The sequence below is a fragment of the Molossus molossus genome, unplaced genomic scaffold (genome assembly GCF_014108415.1).
Source record: "Molossus molossus isolate mMolMol1 unplaced genomic scaffold, mMolMol1.p scaffold_m16_p_12, whole genome shotgun sequence".
NCBI lineage: Eukaryota > Metazoa > Chordata > Mammalia > Chiroptera > Molossidae > Molossus > Molossus molossus.
The window spans coordinates 76,147,109-76,174,884 of NW_023425347.1; the positions used below are offsets into that span (position 1 = coordinate 76,147,109).

At 52.2% G+C, this 27,776-nt stretch overlaps 1 protein-coding gene across 4 annotated transcripts; it reads left to right on the forward strand.

The window, feature by feature from the left end:
- The first annotated feature begins 1,834 nt into the window (after positions 1-1,834).
- HEYL (hes related family bHLH transcription factor with YRPW motif like) lies at positions 1,835-25,848 on the forward strand. 4 transcript variants are annotated; one of them, XM_036257531.1, is made up of 6 exons: positions 11,507-11,601; positions 13,056-13,158; positions 17,820-17,886; positions 18,836-18,919; positions 20,173-20,254; positions 23,011-25,848. In XM_036257531.1, the coding sequence occupies exons 3-6, from the start codon at positions 17,824-17,826 to the stop codon at positions 23,679-23,681; spliced, it is 900 nt and encodes a 299-aa protein (XP_036113424.1). In that variant the 5' UTR covers positions 11,507-11,601; positions 13,056-13,158; positions 17,820-17,823; the 3' UTR covers positions 23,682-25,848. The 4 variants fall into 4 exon arrangements, with proteins under 4 accessions (XP_036113426.1, XP_036113424.1, XP_036113422.1 ...); XM_036257533.1 differs by lacking the exons at positions 11,507-11,601; positions 13,056-13,158 and adding an exon at positions 1,835-1,890; XM_036257529.1 differs by lacking the exon at positions 13,056-13,158 and having other exon boundaries at positions 11,510-11,601.
- Positions 25,849-27,776: the final 1,928 nt, after the last annotated feature.

Sequence of the window (27,776 nt, forward strand, 5' to 3'; positions counted from 1 at the left end):
TAGAGTGGGAGGGAGAGAGAGGAACAGAGAGAGAGAGAGAGAGAAATATCGACGTGAAAGGAACACATCGAGTGGCTGCCACCCGCACAACCGACCAGGGCCGGGGACAAACTGCAACCGAGGTACGTGCCCTTAGCGGGAACCGAACCCGGGTCTCTCAGGACCGCAGGCCGACGCTCTAACCGCTGAACCAAACCGGTCAGGGCAACAACAACATTTTTTATAAGCAGGTTACTCAAGGATAAAATTAATAAAATTACAAATTCACACAACAGTAAATAGAACGGATTCTGTTCTAAATACGTTATTCAGATCATTTCATTCTTACACTAACCCTATGAAGTGGGTACTATTATTATCCCCATTTTACAGATGAGGAAACTGAGGTCCAGAGAAGTAAAGTAACTCACCTAAGGTTCTTAGCTAGCAAATTTCATATCTTGATTTAAACTCAAGTCGGCAGGCTCCAGAGTGTGTATCTTAAATGCTACACTATATTGACTCTTCTATTTATTTATTCAATTCTCACCCGAGGATACTTTTCTATCTATCTTCAAGTAGAGTGGGAGGGAGGGAGGGAGAGGGAGAGAGAGAGAAACATCAACATGAGAGAGACACATTGACTGATCACCTCCTGCCAGGGCTGGGGACAAACTACAACCGAGGTATGTGCCCTTGACCAGAATCGAACTCGTGACTCTTTGGTCTGTGGGCTGACACTCTAACCGCTGAGCCAAACTGGCCAGGGCATCTTGTATATTTTTATGATAAAACACACATAAGAAAATTTGAGCTTACATTAAGTTAGTGTGTATGCTGTTCTCCTGAGCCTCAGGGGTAGTACAAATAATTTTCTGCCATTTGGGTTACTCCAGGGGCAAGTTTGGTAAATAGGCACCTCTTTAAGAAGCAGAGCCATCTTTCCAGAGACAAAAAGGCTGGTACCCTTCATCCCATTGTCTTTGGATATGGCAGGGAAGGCATGAGTGAGATATTCTCACCCACATCTCGCAGTGGTGGAAACCGAGTTTTAGAGAGGAGAAGCGACTTGTCTGAGGACACACCCTAGTAGAAAGGAAATTTAACGTCAGGGTATTGCTCGAAGTTCAGTGTTATTCCCTCTGAAAACCACATTGTCACCTGATTTCATCTGAATCTTCATTCTTTTACCCATCTGGCAAAGTCCCTTGGAAGCCCTGTGAAGTTCTTTGTGGTTTAAAGCTCACCCTAATGTTAACATAGTGCAGCCACAGCCCAAGGGTGTGAACTTGTCACCTGCTCACTGGGCTGGGTGACCTTGCAAAGCATGTATTTTCTGCAGCTGCCAGAAGAGCATATGACTCATATTTGCCTTCAAGAGAGCCAGCTGCTAGGAGTGTCATTAACCAATGGCCCCCAGCTACTGCACCTTCAGATCCGAGGACAGCATGCTTTCCCATCGGTGACTGGGCACAGCGGGGATACTAGCGCCAGGCTATTTCTGCCCTACATGGGTCTCCTCTAATGGACAATCTTGACTCTGAGCCTGACCAAGACTTTCTCAGGGCTGCACTGCAGTCTGAGGCTCTTCCTACCCATCCTCCCTTCGCCCTCTGAAGCTGGGTGTCAGACCTCCATCATGGTTACAAGCCTCTGCTTGTGTACTCCAGCTCCCTCCCTTTGTCCTGACAAATGATTTCCTCAGTAAATCTCGTCCGCCTCTCACTGGCCCAGCATCTGTCTTCTAGAAGACCTGACCTCTCTGGGCCATAGGGCCACACCTACCTGCCCTCAGCATGGCTTGTGCCTGACGGTCTTACAAGTCTTCATCGTCACGCAGTGGAGGAATAGAAGTGTGGGTTCCCTGTCAACACCGGGGACATGGTGAAACCAGTTCCAGCATAGCCAGAGGTAAGGAACAGCTGCTTCCCCAGTCCGGGGCTCCCACGAACCCACACCCTGTCTTGACCCCATTATCACTTCTCAGCTTCCATATCCTCCACCCAAGAGGGGAAAAGGGCCCCAGAGCCATAGACTGGGGTAGGAGCCCTGAGTTTTAATCTGGTTTCTACCACTGACTTCCCCTCTCTGGGCTTCCGTTTCCCCCATCTGTACAGTAGGACTTTGGCTTGGCTGGTCTGGGTGGGGGAAGGGGGACCGTGGCTGTTTTGGGGTTTAAGCAATACCTTGGCAGTTGGTAAGCTACATTGTCTGCCTGTTTAGACCAGACCTGGTGGGAGCTCCCTTGGCAGTATCAGGGCGGTGCCAGGCCTAAAGCCATGTCCTGATTATGCTTGGACACCCACAGGTTATGGGGTGATGTGCCTGGGCTCCCAAGAGTGGCCATCAGCCCCAGAAAGGACAGCTCCCTGGGGACCACCGTCAGGGCAGGTGAGCAGACAGTAGCTGTAGGATGAGGTTAGGTTACTCCAGAGGCAATCATGGAAGTACAAGGAGGCAGTGCTAATACCCGAAGAAGACTGGACAGGCTTCTTACAGAGGGGCTTTGGTGTTGGGCTTTGAAGGCTGAGTTGGAGTTTTCCAGATAAAGGGAAGGGCTTTCAAGGCAGACAATATAGACTCAGAAGCAAGAACCTATGTTCTGTATTCTAAAAACACATGAGAGCCCTGGCCAGTTTGGCTCAGCGGTAGAGCGTTGGCCCAAGGACCAATGAGCCGCGGGTTCGATTCCAGCCAAAGGCATGTACCTCGGTTGCAGTTCATCCCCGGCCCTAGTTGGGGTCATGAGGGAGGCACCAATCGATGTGTCCCTCTCAATGTTTCTTTCTCTCTCCCTCCCACTCTATCTGAAGATAAAGAGAAAAATATCCTCAGGTGAGGATTAATATGAATATGTATATAAAAAATATATATAAGATATATAAGATATATATAATATAATATTATATATATATATATATATATATATATATATATATATATATGACAAGATTAGGGTGGAGATCAGGGAATTGGTGAGAGAGTGAGCTATGCCCAGACTGTGAAGGATCTCCAAAAAGGTCAAGATTCTACAGCCTTCACTATTATACGTAGAAGATGGATGCTAGTCTCATTTTCAATTTACAGATGAACAAACTGAGGCCCTGAGAGCTGGTGAGGGGCTCTGACAGGAATGTAATGGGCAGGGCCAGGACCCGTCAGTCTTGGGTGACAGAGGCCAAGTCATCTTCTTATTGTGTGGGCAATGCCGAGGACCGTCTCCTCCCTCCCCCTCCCCCTCCCCATGGTCATCTGACATCAGTGAGCATGGTTTCCTCAGTCCTCTCCTTCCTCCACCCCCAGTGTCCTTGTCTGTGCTGACGTCATGTTCACAGGGAAGAGAAATCTGCAGATTCCGGAGAAGCCAGAGTGTGGGAACCAGGACAGATGCTGCTGGCGCTGCCCCAGGGCTGAGAGGCCACTGGAGCCTCTGGGTGCTGCCAAGGGGGCTCTGGAATGTGTCCGAGGCCTCTGGCTGCCTCCATTGCGGGCTCTCCCCACTACCCCCACAAGGGCCTGGGAAAGCTAGGGAGGCTCTGATCACCCGGCCACTATGTGGGCCTTGAGCAGCCCATGTGGGCCTTGAGCTGTCTGCACACAGACCTGCGTGTTCATCGAAATACCTGCGCCAACCCAGCCAGTCTGCTCTCAGGGGCCACTGGCCCCCCAAAGATGGAGCATGACCCTCATGAACTCTGCAGCCCAGGGATGAAGAAGGGAATCAAACCAATATTGTCCACCACCTTCCCTGGGGAAGGTGCTCGGGAGTGTGTGTGCGTGTGTGCGTGCGTGTGTGTGTGATAGACAGACAAACAGACACAGACAGATGGTCCCACCCCCGCCCCTGTGGGCCCCAGGGCTGGCTCTGCACCGCCTGTTCATCACATGTGGCTCACAGCAGCTGCACATTCCGTCAGTGACCAGCTGTGGTGGCAGCTGGGGAGATGGGGAGTGAGCCTGATGGGTCCCAGGGGAGCAGGGGAGGAGGGCAAGGGGAGGACAGAAAGGGCCTGGGAGAGCAGGGGTCAGGGAGGGGTTGAGGAACGGAGGCTCAGATTGTTCTCAGGATAAAACACCAAGCAGGGAAGTGGCGATGGGAAAGCCTGACATCTGGTCTGGAGGCCATGTAGGTGTGGCCTCGTCACAGAGCTCCGGGCGGGGTGTTCCGGGACAAGTCCAGCACACCCTGGCTAGGTCTCGGCACGTAGTTGGACCAACATGAGTACAAGGAGAAATACTGGGCAGTTGGATATATGGGTCCGAAGCTCAGAAGAAGGTCTGTATTGGACATATAAACTTGGGGATCATTGGCTTACAGTAGGTGAAGCCATGGGAGCAGGTGAAACTCCTAAGGAGAAAATGTATGGAAACAGAGGCTTAGTCAGATGCTAACCGCACCGAGTGCTCAGTCTGAACACCGGGCACCGCTCTGTGCATCTTACTTCATTTAATCCTCACAACAAACGTATGGAGTGAGTAGTTTTGTTACCGTCACATTTTACCCATGAGAAAACCACAGCATAAAAAGGCCTCTCTTATCCTGGCTCACCTCCTGCCTTACCAGGGATGTTTCTGCTCCTCTCTGGGTGTCAGTATCCCCAGACACAAAGGGAGGGCCAAGGCTCTGCAGAGGATAAACTGAGTGGTACCCAGGTGCTCCAGCCCCCCATTCCACCTACCCCCACCTCTCCCCAGGCCCTGGACCAGGATAGTACCTGCTATGACTCTGTGACTTTTCCCGGGGATCAGGCCCCACCTTCTCCACAGGAAAGGTAGAGGCCTTCAGGAGCCCGCCAGCTGCCCTCCCTATCCCTAGTCACTTGGCCAATATGTATTAATATGTTCCAGACACTGGGAGGCACAGAGGAGAGGATGGCGAGCAAACTCGACCTGGTTCCTGCCTTTATGTGCTAGAGACACACACAAATGATTGCACAGTTACTAACTGCTAGCCACTGCCCAGCTTCTCTGTGCCAACCATCCTCTCCTCTGGGACCCAGATACTCTGCCACCCGGCAGTTGGAAGCTCAGTGCTGGCCTAGCAGACGTCCCTGTTTCAGCATATGGTCCACATGCAACCCAACCATCTGGAGCCGAGGTCATGTCAGTTTAGTAACCTGAATAGTAGCCCTGAGGGAAGACAGGGGTTGACCTAGTGTGGGAGCCAGAGACTGAGAAAGTTTGCTGGAGCTGAAACTTGCCCTTGAAAGTCTCTTCCTGCTCCCTCAGATCCAGGGCTGGGGGATGGGGAAGTAGGGAGGGTGGAGGTCCCCTCTCTGCCTCCCTCTCTTTGGACTGAGACAGACTGCTACTCCTGGGCTCCCCAGGGCTCACCTCTGCCTAATCCTAACCTGTCTCTGTCAGCAAGCAAATCCCCCCACCCCCACCCTGAGACCCTACTGGCCTCTGGAGCTGCCTTTGCGACCTGTCTCATTGACCTGCCCCTTCTTCAAACCCGCTTCTCCGTCTCCCTCAGACACTTCCTGATCCATGGATGTGGCCCCTGCTTCTGCCTTCTCCCTTCATACCAAGGCTTCTGTGACCTCATGATTGCACAGCTTCCTCTTAGAGCCCCTGGACTGGTGACGAAGCCCTTGTTCTTGGCCTTCTTGGCCTGGGCCCCTGGTGCTCCATTCTGACCCGACTCTCTCCTCCTTCCCAGGGTTTCTCTGGCCGTTGTCCCCCAGGCTTCTATGCTGGGTTCTCCTCCTACTTGCTCTGTCCTAGCTACTTGTGACATCTCATGTACCTCATGGCTTCAGCTACCAGTCACCAAATCTCTGCTCCAGCCCTGACCTCTCTGGGTTCTCCTCCTGGGTGTCCCATGAGCCTCACAAACAGCATGGCCACACTGAACGTTTCACCTTTTCTTGTGTTTTCCATTGGTGCCTGTCACCTTCACTCGCTTAGCCACCCATACAGGACCCCATCATCACTTGGATCTGTTCCCTCTTCATCCCCTCAAACCAGCCTCAATTGCCTGGCTTGTTGCATGAGTCTCCAGATTGGTCCACCCCACTGTAACACATGATGCAGTGGTTACTAGCATAAATTTGGGTACCAGCCTGCCTAGTAAGAGTCTCAGCTCTACCACTTACTAGTTACTTAACTACCTTATGTCTCATTTAATAAGATTATAATAGATAATAATATTAACTTCTTTTATAGGTTGTTGTGAGGTTTAAATGAATTAATGTATGCCAAATAGTACTGTGCCTGGTACATTGTAAGTGCAATAAAATTTTATTTTTTGTTTTATTTATTTCACAAAAATTTTAAGTGCTTACTAGGTGCTAGACACTTTACTAAGCACTAAGGGACATAATTCTGAACAGCAAAAATGATTCCTGCCCCCAGAACTTCATAGTCGATGTGGAGGCCGTTTCATGAAAGTCCCATGGAGTGGTGGTCTCCTGGTGCCTGGTCAATGCCCCACTCTTTCCCAGCTTAAAACAAAACAAAGCAAAAGCAAACACAGCCTGGATTCCATGTCTCCCTCCAGCTATTCTCCTAGTGCACTTTCCCGTCAGTCAAGCTTCTCCAATGAGTTAGTTCTGCCAGCAAGTGTTTATTGCACACCTACTACATGCCAGGCACTGTGTTGGGTGCTGGAGAGTCAGCCGTGAACAGAAGAGACAAATCTCTACCCTCCATGAGTTTATCTTCTGGTAGGGGGCAGGGACAATAAACAAATATATCAACGTGAACCCTGGCCGGCTTTGCTCAGCGGTTAGAGAGTCGGCCTGCGGTCTGGAGAGACCTGGGTTCGGTTCCCCCTGAGGGCACGTACCTCGGTTGCAGTTTTTCCCTGGCCCTGGTTGGGTCGTGTGGGTGGCAACCACTCGATGTGTCCCTTTCACGTTGATGTTTCTCTCTCTCTCTCCCTGCCCCCCACCCCCCAACTCTATCTGAACAAAATATAGAAAAATGTCCTCAGGTGAGGATTTAAAAAAAAAAAAAAAAAAGCAAGAACCTACAACCAAGATTACTCAATCCTGCAAAGCTGTCATTTAGAATTGATGGCCATATAAAGAGTTTCCCAGACAAGGAAAAGCTAAAAGAGTTCATCACCACCGAACCATATAAAATGTTGAAGGATCTTCTTGAAGAAAAAGATAAAAATATATATATATATACATATATATAAAAAACAAATATACCACCATGTATATCAATGACAGTGATAGGTGCTGTGTGGTGAGATGATGCGAGATGGGGGATACAGAGTGACTGGGGGATTGGTGGCTATTTTAATTTATTTAAAGGTTCTTTGCATTTCAATAAGCATTTTATTTATTTATTTGTTTCTTAATCGTCACCCAGGGACTTGGGGAGAGAGAGAGAGAGAGAGAAAGAGAGAGAGAGAGAGAGAGAGAGAGAGAGAGGGGGAGTGTGAGGGGGAGATAGAGAGAGAGACATCAACCAGTTGTCTCCTTGACCAGAGATTGAACCTGTAACCTGAGTATGTGTCCTGACTGGGAATCAAACCCTCAACCTTTGGTGTATGGGACAATGCTCCAACCAACTGAGCCACACCAGCCAGGGCGATTGGTGGCTATTTTATTTTTTTAATCCTCACCCGAGGACATTTTTGCATTTATCCTCAGACACAGCAGGAGGGAGAGAGGGGGGAAGAGACAGAGAGAAACATTGACGTGAGAGACACATCGACTGGTTGCCACCCACACAACCCCAACCAGGGTCGGGGACAAACTATAACCAAGGTGCATGCCCTTAGCAGGAACTGAACCCGGGACTCTCCGGTTCTCCGACCAACACTCTAACTGCTGAGCCAAACCTGCCAGGGCTTGGTGGCTATTTTAGATAGGGGGTCAAGAGAGTCCTTGATGAGGGTGTAACATTTGAGCAAAGACCTGAGTGAAGTGAGATAATCCGAGAAGATCTGGGGGAAGAGGATTCCAGTTTCAGCATGTGTCCTGCCGAAGCAAGCACCAGAAGAGGATCCCAGGTTAAAGGAACGCCAAATGCAGACAAGCACGAAATACCTGCGGAATGGCAAGAAGGCTCCAGGGCTGAATGAGCAAGGTGCGGGGCAGAGGGGCACAGGCTGACCAGACATCCGGAGTGCCCTGCACTGTCCCTGCATAGTTACCAGTATTTTCTCCTTTCACTTCCAAAGGTGCCCAGGTTTAGATGATAACTTTTTTAGATGATACAGTCACCCTACACAGAGGGCAGGGGAAGCAGTTGGCATTTTATTCTCAGTGTGATAAGAAGCCTATAGATGGTTTTAAGCAAGAAGTGATATGATCTGACTGACATTTTAAAGGATTATGACCAAGTACTCAAAACACTGGCTCCTCCACCTCCCTGGCTGTTCCCTCCCAGTGTCCGCTCACAGCTCTCTCTCTTCTGCTCAACATCTAAATCGGAGTTTCTCTAGACCAGTGGTTCTCCACCAGGGGTGATTTCTCCCCCAGGGAACATTTGGTATTATCTACAGACATTTTTTAAATTGTCGAAAGTATTATAGATGTCCCCCATCCCCATTTCTAGAGACATTACTAATTGTACAACTGAGGCAGGTACTACTGGCATTTAGTGGGTGGAGGCTGGAGACACTGCTAACTATTCTACAATGCACAAAACAACTCCACACAGTATAGTTTTCCAGCCCAAATGTCAATAATGCTGAGGTTAAGAAATCATGCACTAGATTAGCACAGTTCAGTAGAAATAGAATGGGAGCTGCATAAACAATTAAAGAGTTTCTAGTAGCCACATTAAAAATACTAAAAAGAGCCCTGGCCGGTTTGGCTCAGCGGTAGAGCGTGGGCCCACGGACCAATGAGTCGCAGGTTCAGTTCTGGCCAAGGGCACCTACTTTGGTTGGGGTTGTGCCAGAAGCAACCAGTCGATGTGTCCCTCTCGTGTCAATGTTTCTCTCTCTCTCCCTCTTGCTCCCTCCCACTCTATCTGAAGATAAATAGAAAAATGCCCTCAGGTGAGGATTAAAAAAATAAAAATACCAAAAAAGAAAACAAGTTAATTTCAATAATATTTTTAGTTAAATCCAATATGTATAAAATATCATTTCAATATGAAATCATTATTAAAAATATCGATGAGATCTTTTCTTTCTTTCCTTTAAAAAAAATATCTGGTGTGTAGCTCACATGGACTACACATAGCAATTCAGACTAGCCACAGTTTAAGTGCTTAGTAGTTGCGTGTGTCTCATGGCTTTGTTTTTTTTGTTTTTTTTTGTTTTTTGTTTATCCTCACCCGAGGATATTTTTCCATTTTTTTGTACAGATAGAGTGGGAGGGAGAGAGAGGAAGAGAGAGAGGAAACATCGACGTGAAGGGACACATCGAGTGGCTGCCACCCGCACAACCAACCAGGGCCGGGGACAAACTGCAACCGAAGTACGCGCACTTAGCGGGAACCGAACCCGGGTCTCTCCGGACCGCAGGCCGACGCTCTAACCGCTGAGCCAAACTGGCCAGGGCTGTCTCATGGCTTTGTATTGATGGCATGGCTCTAGGCTCAGAACTAGATAACATAGCCTCATGTTTAAGAGCTGTATAAGGTAATAAAGCCTAATGGTTTGGTTCTGGAACCGAACTGCCTTGTTGACTTCCAGCCCTTCTGTTTACTACCTGCCCATCTTAAGTAGAGTCACTCCACCTCTCTGTGCTATTCTCATCTGGAAAGTGGGGATAATAATATTACTACTTTATAGTGTTTTCAAGGATTAAATGAGTTAACACTTACAAAACAGTGACAGGTGTTTTAACGGTATTGACAAAATGTTAACTATTCAGGTGGGCCCCTCCTCTGTCTCCATCCACACTTTCTCTCTAGGTAATCTATCTACTCCAGTAGCTTTAAGTGCCACATCTTACCTATGACAATTCCAATTTAAATATCCAGCTTAGACCTCTTTTCTGAGCTCCAGACCCCCTATGTAACTGTGCACCCCATTTTAATGACCAAGGGCATCTCACATGAACATACCCACAGCCCTTGACTCTCCCCTGCTAATCTGCTCCACTGCAGCCTTGCTGTCTCAGTCAGGCACACAGGGCAGATTTCTCGGGGGCAGGTTGATTTCTGCTTTTCCAGGGAATGCATAGTGCGTGGGTTGTGCAACTTCTTGCTCGAGATTTCCACTCCACTGGTGTGTGCCTACAGAAGTTATGTGAGTGCTGAAGGCGTTTGTAAGAAGAGTCCATAGGTGTCCAGAGGAAGCACAGGCTGTGGGTAATGACTGCTCATACCAGCTGTGTATCAGTGTGTGTCTGTATGTATGTGTTTGTGTACTTGGGGTCGTGTCTGTGGACACATGTGGAAGAGGGCATGGGAATGTTCTTTCCCACCACCATAATCAAGTGTCCCTGAGCAGGTCTTGCTGTGGAGTGAAGGTGCAGTCATTCCCAGACGACCAACCCCATTCTCCAAGTGAAGGGGTGGCGTCCTCTGGGTCCTGGTGGGTGAGTCAAAGGGAAGGACTTCTCTGACCTGCCACATCAGGCCCACCTTCCCATCTCCTTCTCCCTCCTGTGAAGTCCCTTTCTAGGATGCTCCCATCTGCTTCCTTCTGAGCCTTGGGGGCTTCTCTGAGGTACTGGCCCATGAGATGGCAGGTGAATCTCAGAATCTTCTGAGCACCCCTCTCTAGGGGCTGGAGCACCCACTGAGTGAACAGTGTGGTTTGTTGGGGGTAGGCTGGAGGGTGCCAACTTGCCCCATTTTGAGACCTGCTTCAGAATGACCCTCTCCTGGTGCTCTTGGCCTCCCAGGACAGCTCGGAAGTTGGCCAACTGAGAACTAATTCCCAGAGACCCCGCCCCCCCATCCAGTCAGGTCTTCATGGACCCTGGCCAGAGCCCGTCCTGCTCTAGTGGTGCAGCCACATTAGCTGTCCCTCTAGGGGATGACAGAGCCTCTCAGAGGTCTGACTACACCACCCACTCTCTGGCGCGGGCGCGCGCACACACACACACACACACACACACACACCCCATTTGGTTGACCCCTACGGGAGAAGCTGCTGGGGGATTCTTGTCCTGGATCAGGCCACAGCCATCCCACCAGCCCTCACCAAACCAGACTTGTCGGTCGCCCCCAGAACCCCAAGGCCGGAGCCGGTGGGGTCAACCTTTGCACAGCTGGGGGCATCGTGGAGCGGCGCCTGCAAAGACGGGCAGCGCCCGGCGCAAACTAGGGACAGACCGGGACCCCTGGCTTTCCCAGGAGGCGTCCAAGGGCACCTGCCAAAGGCCACCCAGAGCGCGGCGGCCGAGGCGGCAGAGCCGAGTCGGACCTCCCAGCCGTCGGTGGGGGCGGTGACCGCCCGGGGCCTTCCCACGGCTCGGCCGGCGCGTCACCGCGGGGGCGAGGGGGCGCCGAGCCGCCGGGGGCTGCGGCGCAGAAAAAGGCCCTGGGAAAGGGCGGTGGCGGCACCCCGGGGCGGGGCCGGGCCGGGGCGGGGCGGGGCGGGGCGGGGCGGGGCGGGGCCGACTTCCCGGCCGGGAGCCTGCACTGCCCGGCGGAGACCTGGCAGCCTGCGCTCCTCATGAAGCGGCCTAGGCAGCCGAGTGGCTCCGACGGGGAGTCCGACGGACCCATCGACGTGGGCCGCGAGGGCGAGCTTAGGTAAGGAGCGGGGTGGGGGACAGAGCGCGCCGACGGGCTCCGCAAACGCGGAGACCGGCCCTCGATGCGGCCTCCGGAGACGCAGGTGTGAGTAGGGGGCGGGGGAAGGAGTGCAGTGTGTGCCATTACACGCTCGAGGGCCTGGGTCCTGTGTGCCCTCGGCCAGGTAGGGCTCGGGATGCAGGGATGGAGGTAGCGTTCAGCTCATGGGTCTGATGTCTCCTTGATGATCTCTTTCTGTTGAAGTGCCCAAGTGAGGCTATTGGCGAGGAGTTTTCCCTGAAGCTCTTAGGAAAAACCCTCATAGATGGTTGGCACCCCCCCCCCCCCCCCCGTCCAGAATCTGTTGACTATGCAGAATAGCCTTCCTTTCCCAATTTCACCCTAATTTGTGTGCACTTTGTATATAGTACACAGAAAGCCTCTATGGGAAGAAAGACTTCTGTCCCTTGAACAAATTGGGCTTTGAATATGGTTTTGATATTGCAGAAAATAATAGCTGACTTACTGGTGGTCAGTGCATGGGCCTAGGCGCCAATTCCAGTGCCCTTTCTACTGCACCACCTTGCTGCTAATGCCTTTCCGCTCTTGGTAAATATTCCGACCTGCTTCAAACCTGTAGAACAAACTGCACAGGGATAGTTCTGCTACTTCCCAGTTCTGTGAACAACCTAAGTTTCAGTTGCCTCATCTGTAAAATGGGTATAAATAATAGACCCAACCTCATAGGAATATTGGGAAAATCAAATGAAGTAGTATATGTCAAGAGCTTAGCACAGGGCCTAGGGTGTAGCAAATGCTTAATTAGTGTCAAGCACCCAATACATGATAATGAGAACCCTGAAAGAGCAACAGGGGCTGACTGTGAGTCTGAAGGCCTGTATCCCAGCCCCAAATACGCCACCAATTCACCATGTGACCTTGGGCCATTGCTTTCCCTTCGTGAGCCTGTTTCCTCAGCAGTAAAATAGGGAGGACAGAAAGGGCTCTCTCATCTCTCCCGACTCATCCAAATCTGACTCTCTAGAATAGAATTGGAAGGGGTGTGCAGTTTATTCTTAGGGATGTTTGTGAGGGCATTTCATAATTTCAATGATCTCCAGTCTCTGAGACCAGGGGATCGTGCCTCAATCACAAATCCTAGTAAAATGCCATCAGCTTTCAATTATTTATAGCTTATAATTGTAAATAAGACAATATATAGTTCTTGCATACTGTACATTAGGTTTTATAATATAATTGTCTATGCAACTTAGTAGGCTTTTTAAGTTGTCTAGCAAAAACCACTCTTTAGAGAAGTGATTCTCTGAGTCTGCCTGCTAGGAGCAGGCAAAGGGCCCAGCACCACGTGGTGGTGATAGGGTCGGGGGGTGTCTCAAATTCAATGTCATTGGGTCTTCACGGAATTGATACCAGAGAGCTAGGCTGATCAGAGCTGGCTTCTGTCTTTCAAGAATATGCAGCCTGGCCAGTGACCTGCCAGGTCACACAAAGACCATGGACAGCATGGAAGATGGAAGGAGAGACAGACTGTGGGCTGTGAAGGCACCCAAACAGGTAGAGGTCACTTATAACCAGAGGTGGCAGGGAGGGCTTCTTGAAGGTGGTGGCATTGGGCTGTGGCCTAAAGGATCAGTGGGCAGTTTTTCCCTATGTAGCATCTTGTTCTTTCAGCCAGAGCCCATTTTGCGAGACTATCTCAATTCTTAGAGGAGCAGACCCCATCAGAGGAGAGAAAGCAGTTGGACATCTGGCAGAGCTGACTTATAGACCCCTCTTTGTAGCACTCACCAAAAGGCCCTCCCCCCAGCAGACATCAATGCTTCAATTCAGGGATCACTGAACGATGCCTGCTGTGGCCCAGACCCTGGGCTGGCTATGGGGGACCCAGATGTATCCTGCTCAGCCTCTGCCCTCAGGGAACTCTCAGAGAAGAAGAGCTTCATGTACAAAGACAGCCAGATAAACAGTGGCAAGGGCCATGGGACTGGGGCAGCCAGCCTCCCTGGGGGTCAGAGGCAGGGCGCAAACCCCCCACACTCAGAGATGTGAGAGTAAAGAGCAGAGTGTGTTCCATGTCACCGTGAGCATCTGCCTGGTGGTGGTATCCTGCCTCTTCCGTGGGACTCACCCACAGAGCTCCTATCTGAACCCAGTCCCCGGACACATGCTGGGACTGAACTGAGAATATAGCATCTCCCTTTCCCTTCTGCAAACATTTAATGAGCACCTGCCACATGCCAAGCACTGGGTCAGAGTCTGTGGACTGTTCCTACATGATTTAAGGCACATGGCAGCCTTTGAAGTCAGATGGACCTGAGTTTGACTCTCCCCACCATTAACTTGGGCATTTCAGAACCTCAGATTTCTCTCTTACAAAATGGGGATGCTAATACCTACCTCACAGCATGAGGCTTTGAGGAAATGATGAAGTAATGAACCCAAAGCATATCTCCCTGCTTTGACACAAGCCAATTAATGCTGCCCTCTAAGGGGTTGCCATTCAGTCGGAAGAAACATGTTCATGAGGCCACATAGTCTAATGAAAAGACTTCTACTGAAGTCTGAAGACTAGACTTACTGGACATGATTCTTCACTCTGTGTCTCTGTCACTCCATCTTCAAATGATTATCTTTCCTAAATATGAAATGGTCCCAATAATAGTTAACTCCCAGGGCTATTGTGCAATAAATGAGACAAGTGAATGTAGACGTGCTGTTTAGAGCAAAAAGTACTGGCTATGAAATGTACAAGTTGTGACAATGACTCTGTGGGGAGCAATGGGAACAGCACTGGATTAAAAGCCAGTAGATTCTAAATTTCCTCTAATTTGCTGTGTGGCCTAGAGCAGATCCCTTGCCCTCTCTGAGTTTCCTCCTTTAACCAGTGGGCTCAGTGCTGTCTGAAATCCCTTTATTGAGGACATTGTGGTTCTGCCTTTGGTTGATGCAAAATGAGTGGGATTATCTACAAAGGCTCCACAGGGGAGTTCCCAACAGGAAACTGAGGGTGGTCAGGATCGGCAGCCAGACCACCTAGAAAACTGCCCCCACTCCAAGAGACCACCCCATAATTCTGGCTAGGGACCACTCAAGGTCCATGAAGCTGATCTTGGTGATCAACATGTCTTCTCTGGGTCCTTGAAAATGTGCCTCGTTTTCAGACCCTCAGCCAAGAAGCTCTCACACCTCCTCCCTGTCAGTGTCAGGGCCAGATCACAGTGGAAGTGAGTGCAGGCTGAGCTCTTGGGAGCATTAAGGATAAGGGGACTGGAGGGCTATTCAGACACAGGAAATGGGAATTAAGAAAGAAAACAATGCTGAATTTAGAGCCAGAAGACGTGGATTCCCATGCGGGCTTCGCTCCATAGCAGCTGCATAGGCTGGGCAAGCTGCCTCATCTCCTGAGCCTCAGCATCCTCCTCTGTAAAGTGGGGCTTTTGTTGGGCTCACAGGAGGGATATGTACATAGTGATGCCAGGAAAACTGAAGTGAGGTTTGCATGTGAGATATGGGAATAGGATAACGCTGCAGCGAACAAGGGACCAGGAGACTAGAATAAGGGGTGGCAGAGCCACCTGCCCTGAAAGGGGTACGTCAGTCTCCAACAGATGGTCCCAGAGGAGGGATCAGACTCAGAGGCAGTGACGTGGGCAAAGCTAACCCAATACCCCTAGAGACGCCTTATCCAGCCTGGGGGGACAAAGGCTGTGTTTCTTAGCATACCTTGGCCCTTGGGGCTTGTCCTCAGTGAAGTTCTGTAAACAAGCTGCCCTACAGATCTCAGGATCTGGCCATCTGTTCCCTGAACCTAGCATGCTGGGCCATTCCTCCCAGGAGCTTTCGCTGGTCTCTTACCAACCCTTCTTGTCCAGATGTTTGGATGGAGATATCCTTTTCCAGATGTGGCTGCACAAAGCTAGGGTGTAGCAGCAGAATCCGACAAATGTTGATCTGGTCTCTCCTGCAATCTTTGCTCTTTGAGCAGATGATGAAAACTATCCAACCTCTGATGCCAAGATGGGGGCCTGGACCTTCCTGGTGAGCCACATATGCCCCCATTCCACAAAGGCCTAGGACAATAATGCCAAAGACGGGGGCAGGAGGGAGCTCAACCATGAGCTCTGCCATGTTCCAACCACTTGCTGAGTATGGGGGCTACAGTAGTGAATGAGACAGACATGGGTCATGAACTCCTGGAGCTCAGGGACTTGGAGAGACAGACATTAACCAAACAATCATGTAAATATAAAACAACAAAGGGGCCTAACTGCTGTGAATGCAGGATGCTGGGGGAGTGTGGAGTGTGGCATACCTAACCTAGTAGGAGGGGGCATGTCAGAAAAGGCTTCTCCAGGAAGGTGACGTTTGAGTTGAGACCTGAGGGTGGTATAAATGATCAGGCAACAGGGCTGGAGCTTGGGGGTGGGGAGACAGGGTGGGCCAGAGAATTCTAGGCTAGGGGAACAGTATGTGCAGCCACAGGAAGGAGTTAGTACATTCACAGGCTGGAACTCGTAGAACAAAAGAGAATTGAGTCTAGGAGGTAACAGAGGCCAGCTGGGCCACCTGAAAGATGGTGGCCTTGATCCTAAAAGCTCTGGGAACCCCCTGAGGAATTTTAAGAGAGTGACAAAATCAGATTTGCATGTAAACAATCACTCTGGACCCGCAGACCCCGTCCTCACCCCTCCCCTGCAGACCCTGTCCTCACCCCTCCTCCCACCCATGGACCCTGTCCTCACCCCTCCCCTGCAGACCCCTTCCTCACCCCTCCCACCCACAGACCCTGTCCTCACCCCTCCTCCTACCCATGGACCCTGTCCTCACCCCTCCCACCCGCAGACCCCGTCCTCACCCCTCCCCTGCAGACCCCATCCTCATCCCTCCCCTGATAGAAAGAAAGAAAGAAAGAAAGAAAGAAAGAAAGAAAGAAAGAAAGAAAGAAAGAACAATCACTCTGCTTGTAAGGGGTAACAAGTGGGTTGCAAAGGGGCCCAACAGTAGACTCTTGCAGTTGTTCGATGAAGAGGCTCCGTCTTGAGAGCTGCAGTGGAGATGAGGAGGGCAGAGATGAGATGTATTTCAGGTTTTGGGGAGGTGGTGTGAGGACTGAGGAGGAATTAAAGACGGTGTTCAGGTGTCCCCCTTGTAAAACTGGAAGACAGTGGCTTTGCTGAGATGGAAACCCAGGAGGATGGGGTTCCGGTTCAGATGGGCATCATTTTGCATTTGAAATGGTAGTGGGTTCACCTTGTCTAAGGTTATTTGTGGACCTGGTGTCTCTCCATGAAAGCTGAGCATCTGGAGGGTGGGGCCTGGCTGACCCATCCAGTCCAGCCCTGGGCCTGAATGGGACCTCTAGGGTGCTGGCCAAATGAATGGTCCTCAGTGCAGCTCGGGAATCCCCTCCATTCCAAGAGAAACCGTTAAGAGGGCGAGCAGTTGGGCTGGGGAGATTTCGGACAGTCTGGGCAGGAAAAGCCCAAGGGCTGAGCCTCTTCCCTGTGACGGAAACTCCTGGGGTGCGAGCAAACATCCCTCCTTTAGCCGGGCCTTCGGAGGGAGGCGACTAATGCAGGTCTGCGGAGGCCAGAGCAGTGTCCCGAGAGTCCGAGAGGGGCCTGTGACCCAGATGCGGCTTCCCCTAGCCCCCAGCCGTGCTGCGTGGGAGGTGGCGGCAGCTGCAGCCTGGGCGGAGGGCAGGCAGCCGGCGCGCCCGGCCCGTGGGAAGCAGCGGCATCTGCTCTTTCCACGCTCGTTCCCAGCGGCTCCCTCTGAAACCCAACCCGCCGGCCGCCCCGCCGCCCCTGGCCCGTGCCCTCACCCGCCCCGCCCGAGGATCGGGTTGCAGGAGCCAGAGTGGCCCGCGGAGGTTCCGATGCCCGCCCTCCAGCCTGCCGGCGGCGAGAGAGAGGAGCATGGGGCAGGGGCAGAGGCGAGAACTGAGCTCTCCTCGACCCGGAGCTGCCCCCCACCCGGGGGGGCAGTTAACCCAGTGCAGGGAAAGACTTGGCCCCTTGGCCCAGGGAGAAGTGGGCCTTGGGGAGAAGGGGAGAGAATATGTTCCCTCCCACGTCTGCCCTGTGCTTCCTCCCGGCTTGGGAGACCGCAGCCGCCCAGCAGGGGGCTGTGCTCGCCCCATGAGGTCACCCCAGGCCAGGGAGATGGTCCTCCAGCTCTGAAAATTTTGTCTTTCTCTTCCTCTGCCTCTCCAGCCAGATGGCCAGGCCGCTGTCCACCCCCAGCCCTTCGCAGATTCAAGCCAGGAAGAAACGCAGAGGGGTGAGCGTCTCACTAGAGTTGCCCAATAGAGGTTTACCCTGGGTCCCTGGGGGCCTAGCCAACAGAAACCTGGTCAGAAACATCACCCCAAGCTAGATCGCCTGGGTTCAAATCCTGGCTCTGCCAGTAGCTAGCAGGATGACATTGGGCAGGACACCTAACCTCTCTGGGCCTCATTTCCTCAATTCTGTAACTGAAATAATGACAGTATCTACCTACCTCAAAGTGTTGTTTATCCCAGCCTTCCTCCTCTTCTTTCTGAGCCCAAAACTTTCATTTTTTATGTGTGCCGAGGGGGGAGTAAGGGGGCAGAAGAAGACAGCACCCCTGCTTGCTATTGGCCGGCTTATCCCAGCCCCACTTCCCCCCAAGATGCTGCAGTTGTGCCTCTGCACTTGGATCCCAGAGACCAGAGATCTGGCAGAGACCAGCCCTTCCACTCACTAACCAGAAAACCTTAGGCAAACCACCTCCATCCAGCCCTCATTTTCTTTATTGATAAAATGGGGGTCACAGTTTCTGCCCTGCAGTCAGTAGTCTGCTACTGGTATTGTGAGATGAGAATGAGATAGTGTGAAGGAAAGGCCTTCACAGCTGGAGAGGACAGCGCCTGACTCCTCAGACCTCATGGCCCAGCAGGGGTCTCCAGGGCCTGCCCCAGCGCAGGTGGAGTCCCTGTTCTGATTGGTTGGTGCTGTACCAGTAGTTTGAATGTCTCCCTTCAGATCAAGACAAGAGATCTGAGTTCTCCCAACTTTGCAATTCCTTGCTGTGTGACCACAAACAAGTCACTGCCCCTCTCTGAGCCTGTTTCCCTCTCCATAAATTAAGATTAGATTTGTTTCCGTCGCAAAAATATTGTGAAGGAAAATGTGAGTCAGTGTCCATCAAGGCTCGTTGAACAGACTGTGAAGTGCCTGTATGTAAATTCTGGTGGTTGTTTTTTTAGATCATAGAAAAACGGCGCCGAGACCGAATCAACAGCAGCCTTTCTGAACTTCGGCGCTTGGTCCCCACTGCCTTCGAGAAGCAGGTATGTGACATTGCTGATTGTGGTAGGGGACATCTGTGTGAGTGGCAGAGGAAGTTCATGTATCATGGCATCTCTTACTGATTGGTAGCAGCTGCATGCAATCCTGTGATGTCATTTACTGATGTCTGTCACTGGCCAGGGATAAGGGGAATAGAAATTGATACTTACTGAGGTATCGTGGGTGTTGTGACTTTGTGTCCATTGTCCCATTGAATTGAATCCTCAAAATGATCCTGAAGAATAGGAATTATTCTGCCCGTTGCACAAGTAAGGAAACAAGCACAGAGAGGTGAAGTAACTTACACTGGGTCACACAGCTAGTTAATAGCAGAGCAGAACTGGAACACAGAACTCTGTGATTCTAAAGCGCCCTAATCCTCTACACTACTGGCATTTCCAAAGCTACTGAAAGTGAAACAGGCTGTTCAGGGAGTGAACGGTCTGACATTGAACGTGTCAGGGCGGAAGAACGACAGTGGGAGGTCAGACAGTTGCCTCAATCAGACAGCTTCAAAGACACACACCTGTGCTCCAGGGCACGGTCATAGGTCATGTATATTCTCTTCTGCTGATGAGAACAAGTCAGTCATCCCACAGACGTTCACTGAAATCTTCACAAGACCAGCCACCATGAACTAGACCTGCTACCACCCTTCAGGGACTCACATGGAGAGTCTGACCCTCAGGTTTCACCTGGGAGACCAGGTGATGCTGGAGGCTCAGAAAACATTTCCCAAGAGAAAGAATAGAGGAAGAGCAATTGCTCTTGGAGGCAAGATGATGAGCTGGGTCTCGGGCGTGGTGAGTAGGAACCTGGATCCGCAGAGAGCTGGTCTAGAATGTAGGAATGTCATCCTGGTGATGGTTTATGAAGCCACAGAGATAGACAAGATCCTTTGGGGAGAGTGTACAGAGCGAGAAAAATGAGCCAACACCTACTGGGGACAGCACCATTTTAAGGGACAGGCAGAGCAAGAGGCAAGGTGAACGGAGAACCAAGAAAAAGTGTCACAGGAGTCAAGGGAGCAGAGGTTTCAAGAAGGGTGGTTAGCAGGGCAGTGGACAAACGGGCTAACAGAACTGAAGAGAATTGTTAGGTTTGAAGACCTTGGCCCAAGCAGAGGCGACTGCAGGCAGTGATGGAGGGGGAGGGAGCTTGGAAAACAGACGGTGAGTGCTGATGACGCTGTGCAGGGGAGGTGAGCCACGGAGGGCAACTAGGGGCTTCACTCTTCTGTCTCCTGCACACACAGGGCTCCTCCAAGCTGGAGAAAGCCGAGGTCCTGCAGATGACGGTAGATCACTTGAAAATGCTCCACGCCACTGGTGGCACAGGTACTGATGCTCTACTCTTCTGGGAGTCATTAATGCAGCCAGTATTTGGGGGCTAAGCAGAGGGGATGAGGTCCTGCCCTCATGGAGCTCAGTCTGTACAGAAGCTGAAGCAGGTCTAGTCAGAACATTCGCAAACTTGTCTCCTTTTTTCAGCACCTCCCTCTCCACTCAGTGTCTCCATTTGTCCCAATGCCTTCCTCAAATCCACTCCTTCTCCAACAGACTGTTCCTGCCGACCCCACCCCCAGGGCCTCATTAAGCATTAGCCTGAATGAGCCCCTTCTCACTGGGATCCTGGTGGGAGCAGCCAGCCTGAGAGTGTTAGCACAGATGGTTCATTAGTGTGCCTACCACTGGTCTAGCCTTCCGGGCTGTTGTGTCCTTGGCAGTGCTGGGGTCATATGTCATGCTTACAGCTGAAGATCAGTCACGGGATTGTAGTAGAATACAAATGTAACTCCTTCCGTTATTTTGAACTAGTCTATTACAATACAGTCATGGAACTGTGGCTTTATTTATTTATTAAAAACTTTTTTTTTCTTTATTGATTTTAGAGAGAGAGGAAGGGAGAAGTAGGGAGAGATAGCAACATCAATGAGAGAACATTGATTGGCCACCTCCTGCATGCCCCCCACTGGGGATCAGGCCCACAACCTGGGGATCGAACTGGTGACCTCTTGGTGCATGGGTCAATGCTCAACCAGTGAGCCACACCAGCCCAGCAGAACTGTGCTTTAAAAGACTGCTGGACTGCCCAGCCGGTGTGGCTCAGTGGTTGAGCGTTGACCCATGCACCAAGAGATCACTGGTTCAATTCCCGGTCAGGGCTCATGCCCAGGTTGTGGGCCTGATCCCCAGGGAGGGGCATTCAGGAGGCGGCCAATCAGTGTTCTCTCTCATCGATGATGTTTCTCTCTCTCTCTCTCTCCCTCCTCTCCCTTCCTCTCTCTCTCTAAAATCAATGAAGGGGAAAAGAAATTAAAAGGACTGCTGGACAAATAGAAATTTTGTCTACATGGAGCCTCTCTGTGTATTTTGGTATTTGGTGATTTCTCAACTGGGAAACCTTGAAAGCTCCATGGACCTGGCCACAGAGACCTAAGTCCTAAAACCTTACCCTACTCCCTCCGGAGGGGACAGTTACAATTTAAGTGGCCCAACCTAGTGCCTCTCAGCATGCAGCAGTGTCACCTGTGGGCAGGCAGAGTCGTGGGTCACACCCCAGGGATCTGAGGCAGTGGGTCTGGATGGGAGTTAAGGAATTTGAAAGATTAGGAAGCACACCCAGTGACCCTGATGCAGGTGGTCACTCTGAGGACTTTTGCCAAAGGAATGCACAGCCAGCAGTAGAAACTCGTGCCACTAATCACCCGTGGGGGAGGTAGTTCAAACTACATTTGTGGTTATCCAATTAAAAGAAAAACAGTGACTAATATTTGGGTAGCATTTTGTAGTTTCAAAATGCTTTCACTAATGTTATCTCACTTGGTTCTCACAAAAGCCTTGTGGGTGGGGTTGCTGTCACCCCATCTTCTGGCTACGGGCTAATGGGAAGACAGAACTGTGGTTAGGAGCGTTGGCTTTGGATTTGAGTCCTGGCTCTACTACTTACTAGCTTTATGTCCTTAAACAAATGATTTAACATCTCTATTTCTCAGTTTCCTCATCTCTAATGGGAATAATAAAAGGGTTTTTATGAATATTAACTTAGATAATGCAAATTAAGTGCTAAGTAAGAACTCAACACATACTAGTTGAAAAAACAGTGAACACAGAAAGTGAAGAGATTTACTCAGTCATCACGGCGAAGGGTACAGCAGAGCCAGAATATTCGCTTCCAGGGGGACCTGACTCCCAACATCGTCTCCTGCCCAGCTGCCCCTCTGTGGTGGCCTCAGCTGTGAACCAGGGACTGGGTATTTGCTGCCATAGTCATGAGGCCGCTGCTCACCAGGGCTGTTCTGTGTCTGCCCAGAAGGTGGTGTGGAGAGAAGGGCAGGTATGGAGGGGCAGTGGGCAGCCCCCCTGGTCACTCCTTATTGAAATCAACCAAAGAGAGGGTCCCCACCTGATGGCAGCAGCTGTGGACCAGAGTGGGGTCCTGCTTTCCAGACTGCCCTTTGGGCTGGCGGACAAACTAGGATTCCTGTAGCGGCCACGCCAGTAATATAGATGGTAGCTGCTTTTTAACTTACTGGGCATCTCTGTGCACCATTTCATTTCATTTCACCCTCATAACTGTGTGTAGCAGGTACTGTGTTATATGCTCATTTTACAGCTAAGGAAATTGTGACCTAGAGAAATTAGGAGACTTATCCATGGTCAGGCGGCTTGTGAAGTGGCCTCAGGGTTCACGGCCTTCCCCGAGGAGTGTCCCAGCCCCTGCCCACATCAGCAGGCAGGACTCTCCTCCGCCTCCACCTGCACAGCCCTTTACACCTGGCAACTGTCTACTTAAGTTATCTTGGTCACAGCTTCTTCTGTGCATTAGTCATAGACTGTGCTGAAAACAGTACTTTACAATTTATGCTTCATAGCTTAGTGAACTCATTTGATCCTCACAACCCAGCTCCTCTACCCCAGTAGGGATGATGATTCCCACTTTACAGATGGAGAGACGGGCTCAGAGAGGTGAGGTGACACGCCCAGGTCACGTAGGAGGTGCGTGAGGGAGGCAGGTCAGAACTCAGGTAGTCTGTCCCCAGGCTCATTGTGTGTCCCCACTGGGCATGCCCTCATCACACCTCACTTTGCAGGATTCTTTGATGCCCGAACCCTGGCAGTCGACTTCAGGAGCATAGGTTTCCGGGAGTGCCTCACTGAGGTCATCAGGTACCTGGGGGTCCTGGAAGGACCCAGCAGCCGTGCCGACCCTGTCCGGATTCGCCTTCTCTCCCACCTCAACAGCTACGCAGCCGAGATGGAGCCTTCACCCACACCTGCCAGCCCCTTGGCCTTCCCTGCCTGGCCCTGGTCCTTCTTCCCCTGTCCAGGGCTGTCAGCGCCCAGCAGCCAGCTCGCCATCCTAGGAAGAGTGCCGGGCCCCGTGCTCCCCAGCGCCTCCTCTCTTACTTACCCCATCCCAGCCCTCCGAACCGCTCCTGTGCGCAGGGCCGCTGGCACCGTCCTGCCAGCCCGGAGGAATTTGCTGCCCAGTCGAGGGGCAGCTTCTACCCGGAGGGTCCGCCCTCTGGAGAGGCCAGCTGTCCCCCTGCCCATGACCCCCAGCAGCAGGGCTGCCAGGAGCAGCCACATGGCACCCCTCTTGCGGTCTTCTTCCCCGACACCCCTCGGTGTCAGGAGGTCCCTGGCTTATGCCACCGTTCCGGCCCCCAGACCCTCTTCCCCCAGGTCTGCTGGGCGGCCTGCAGGGGCCGTGCTGTGCCACTCGTGGGTCTCTGAAATCACAGACGTCGGGGCTTTCTGAGCCGTCTTCCCCGGGAGCAAGGAGAATTCTTTTTCCAGGAGCCCTGAGAGTGGCTGTGCCTCTCGGCCCTGCCTCCCAGGCTGGCGGGGGGCGTCTTCGCCGGCAGAGGCCCCTCTTCACTGCTTGTCCCCGCCGCCCCGCCCAGCCCTGCTGGCGCTGTTCTGATCTCAGGCTTGGCCTCACTTCTTACCTGGACAGATGAACCCCTGAAGAGCCCTGAGGCTCTGCCCAGGCCTGTCCTGCCCGTGTCCATGGGCAGTAGGCATGAATTTCAGCTCGGGGAACAAAGCTTTTACCTCAAGAGCACAGTGGCCTGAGGCTGGCTGCTTCCCAAGAGAGATCAGACCCCAGCCAGGAGCAAGGACTGACCGGCTGCAGCCTCCCCAGGCCCACGGGGCCGGGCGTAGTGTCTGCCTTGCTTCTGAGACAGCAGAGGATCAGGCGCCACAAAGGGGTTTCCTGGGAGCGCTGTCTGCCCCTGCCCCCTGTCTTTGGCCCACCCCATCACAGCAAACCGCAGGACAGACCCGCTGTCCACCACAGCCAAGGCCTGGGGGGGGGGGGCAGAAGGGCCTGCTCCTGCCTCCTCCCAGCTGCAGACACCCACCCTCCAGCTGACCAGCAGCTCCCTGCACACGCTGGGAGTTTCCCCGCAGCAGCACAGCTCCGCCACAGGGGGTCTGTCCTTCCCGCCAGGCCTGGGACAGCACTCTCAGACAGGAGCCAGGACAGCAGAGCCCAGCTCTCCGCCTCCTGCACTGTCACCCTCCCCAGGCATGTGGTCCCTGCTCGGTGCACCGTGTGGACAGCCATGTTCCCACGTGATGGCGCCCAGAGAGGAGTCCTCTTGGGACTCAGAACCAGACGTTTGTGCCGCCTGGTTTGCATCCGGCTCGCGGAGCCAAGGCTGCTGGGACAGCCAAGGCCTGTCAGGCTGGCCGAAAATAACTACGGGGAGGGGCGAGAGGAAGAACAGTCGGAGGTGGCCTGGCCCGGCAAGGTCACAGTGAGTCCAGGGCCTGAGAGCCTAGTCACCCAGGATTCCACGCAGCTGGCTGTGCTCAGAGGCCATTGCCTTACCCAGCTCCAGGCCACTGCTCCCCGCGCAGAGGGAACAGATGACCCAGCCACCATTCTCCGCGGGAGAGAAGAGTGGACGAGATCGGGGCAGACCCAGGACTGCCATTCAGCAGGGCCAGTGTTGCCAGACCTGTTGTTAAAATGTAGAAACACACCTGTGCTCGATGGCCTATACCTGCATCCCCCGAGTGGCTCCAAGTGTCCCCACCACATGGCTTTGCCCCCAGAACCCTGTGCCTGGCAGACCCAAGGTCATGGGGCCCTGCAGCCAGCAATGTGTTTGTTGGTGCTTAATTTCACACTGGTTATTAAATACTTCAAATGTCACCCCTGGAAATATTCTCCCACCCTCACCCTTTGATGGAACTACCCTCCCCAGAGGCTAAATTGAGGAGACTCCCTGGGTTCAAAAGTAGAGTTTGCAGAAACCCTAGGGAAAAAGAGCCCTTTCGGAGAAGTAGGGCAGAGGGCAGAGATCTTTAAACGACCCAGAAAGCTCCTTTGAAAAGGCAGATTCCTCAAGGGGGCGTAGAGAGCTCGTCATTCTTTCAGTCCTCAGCTTAGTCCCATCAGATGGCTCCCTCCTGCACCCCTGAGATGCACAGCCTTGGGGCGAGGGGTCATTTGGAGGAGTGGGCGCTGGCCTGGAGTGCTCCTGAGGGAGCCGGAGGGAGGGCAGGGCCAGCAGCAGGCTCCTGGGAATTGAGACGGGAAGGGGCGTGGCAGAGGGTGAGACCAACTCCACCTTTCCCTCTCCTCTTCACCCCCCTTCTGCCCCTCTTCCTCCACCACCCCCCAGGTCAGTCTGGTAGTTTGGTGACTTCCTAAGCCCCAGCATGACTCCTGATGGGGCTATGGGAACCTCACGTCCATGTTCCCAGCACTCAACTCGAAAAGAACCTGTTGACACCATTGCATGAGGTGGAAATGGCCCAGAATGTTCAGCATCTTCGCTGATCTTGGGTTCGTTCTCCCCGAGAGATTGTGGGGAGACTGACCATTGTTTCTGTGGTTGAGAATTTGTATCTTTGGTTCATATTCCCAAGCCTTTCTGGTGCCCCCAACTCCCACCCCGTTGCTGGGGTTGTTGCAGACATCCAATAAAGTTTTTAAAAATTCTTCTGGAATTCTGGGAACTTCTGAGAGATTCTACTTCTTAAGTATCTCTGGAGTCCATCCACGTCTCCCTGACCCCCCCCCCCCCGGCCTCCCCTGGACAGACCACATCACCTACCCCCGGGCCCCTGCCTGCCTAGGTCGCCTCGCTTGCCTCCTGCTTTGTCTCAGCAGCAACCAGAGAGAGCTTTAAACGTGTGAATTATATCACGTTGACGCTGGTTTAAAACCCTTATTCCAAAAATGAAATCCAAGCTTTGCTTCTTCTGGTCTCAGCCTCACTTCCAGCCTCATTTCTTGCCAATCCCAATCTTGTTCCCTGTGCTTCGGCTACCCTGCCCCACTTTCATGGACTCAGCACCCCAACCGCGTTCCCCATCCCAGACTTGGCATATGCTATTCCCTCACCCAGAAGGCTGTTCCCTACCCTTTGCTTGGCTGAGCTCTGCATACCCTCAGGCCTTGGCTTAAAAGTCACCTCCTCAAAGAGGCCCTCCCTGACTACTGTGCTTGACTAGTTAACCTGTCTCAACGCCCCCTGTTCTTTCTCTTTATAAGGAACTTGCCACTGTACATCCACTTACAGGTGTGCTGATTGGTTGACTGTTTCCCCCTCTCCCGGCACGTAAGATCCGTGAGGCCAGGACAATGCCTGGTTCTCTCTTTACCCTGTATCCAAGCCTTGTTCCTGGCTCAAAGTCGGTGTTCAATGAACATTTGTTGAATAAATGAAGAGGGGAGGGGAGGAATCTTCCGGACTCAAACTGCTGGATAGCACAGGCCCCTACAGAGGTGAAACACCCGCTGGTCAGCTTTGGAAGGAGGCCAGAGAGCGAAGTGAGAGCCAGGGCCAGGGGACTGGAAGTTCTGGCCAATGGTGAGAAGGCTCTGGCCAGAGAAAAGTGTGAGTGTGCACATGACAGCTGAGGACAGGCAGGCGTCCCTGCCAGCAGCTTTGCTCTCCTCCACCCTTGGCCTGGCTCTCTCATGCATTTGACTCACAACAGATGCAACAAACATTCATGGAGGTCTGTGCCATGCCAGGCCGGGGATGGCCGAGCCAGAGGTGACAAGGACACTGTCATCCTGAGGGCGTGTACCCTTTCTCTAAGTGAGTTTGGTGAGGTGAGAGTGCAGAGAGGTCTGTTGAAAAGACCGAGCGGGACGCAGGGTGGTATCTGCCTCTGCCAGGGTGGTCATGGGGGAGGGGAGCGCCGGGAGGAAGGCTTCCCGGAGAGCGACTTCTAACAGCATGTGCAAAGACCTGGAGACCTCCTCAAGGTGAGCTCTGGAAGCTGGCTCTTTGTTGAACACAGGCCTACAGCGACAGAGCGAAAGGTAGCTAGTCTGGGCATTGAAACCAGACTTGGTTCAGGCTCCAGCTCTGTCACTTACCAGGGTTATGGCCTTGGGCAAGTTACTTAAAACCCTGAACCTCAGCTTTTTCACCTATAAACAAGGATGAGCCCAGACCGGTTTGGCTCAGCGGTAGAGCATCGACCCAAGGACTAGTGAGTTGTGGGTTCAATTCCAGCCAAGGGCACTTACCTCCATGGCAGTTTGTCTCCGGCCATGGCCGGGTCACACGGGAGGCAATCAGTCGATGTGCCCCTCTCATGTCTCCCCCACCCCACTCTATCTGAAGATAGATGGCAAAATATTCTCCGGTGAAGATTAAAAAAACACACGGATGATACAGGAATCGCTACTGTTAACTGAGAGGCACCTATGTACCAGACATCATGCTAAATGCTTTTCTTGGAATGTTCCCATATTACAAATGAGGAAATTGAGCTCAGTCATCTCTCCTAAGGTTAGGTGAATGGGGTACATGGGAAGCCTTTATATGATATGCTTGGGTCCTATGAAACGCTCAGTCAGTCATAGCCATTCGTGTCA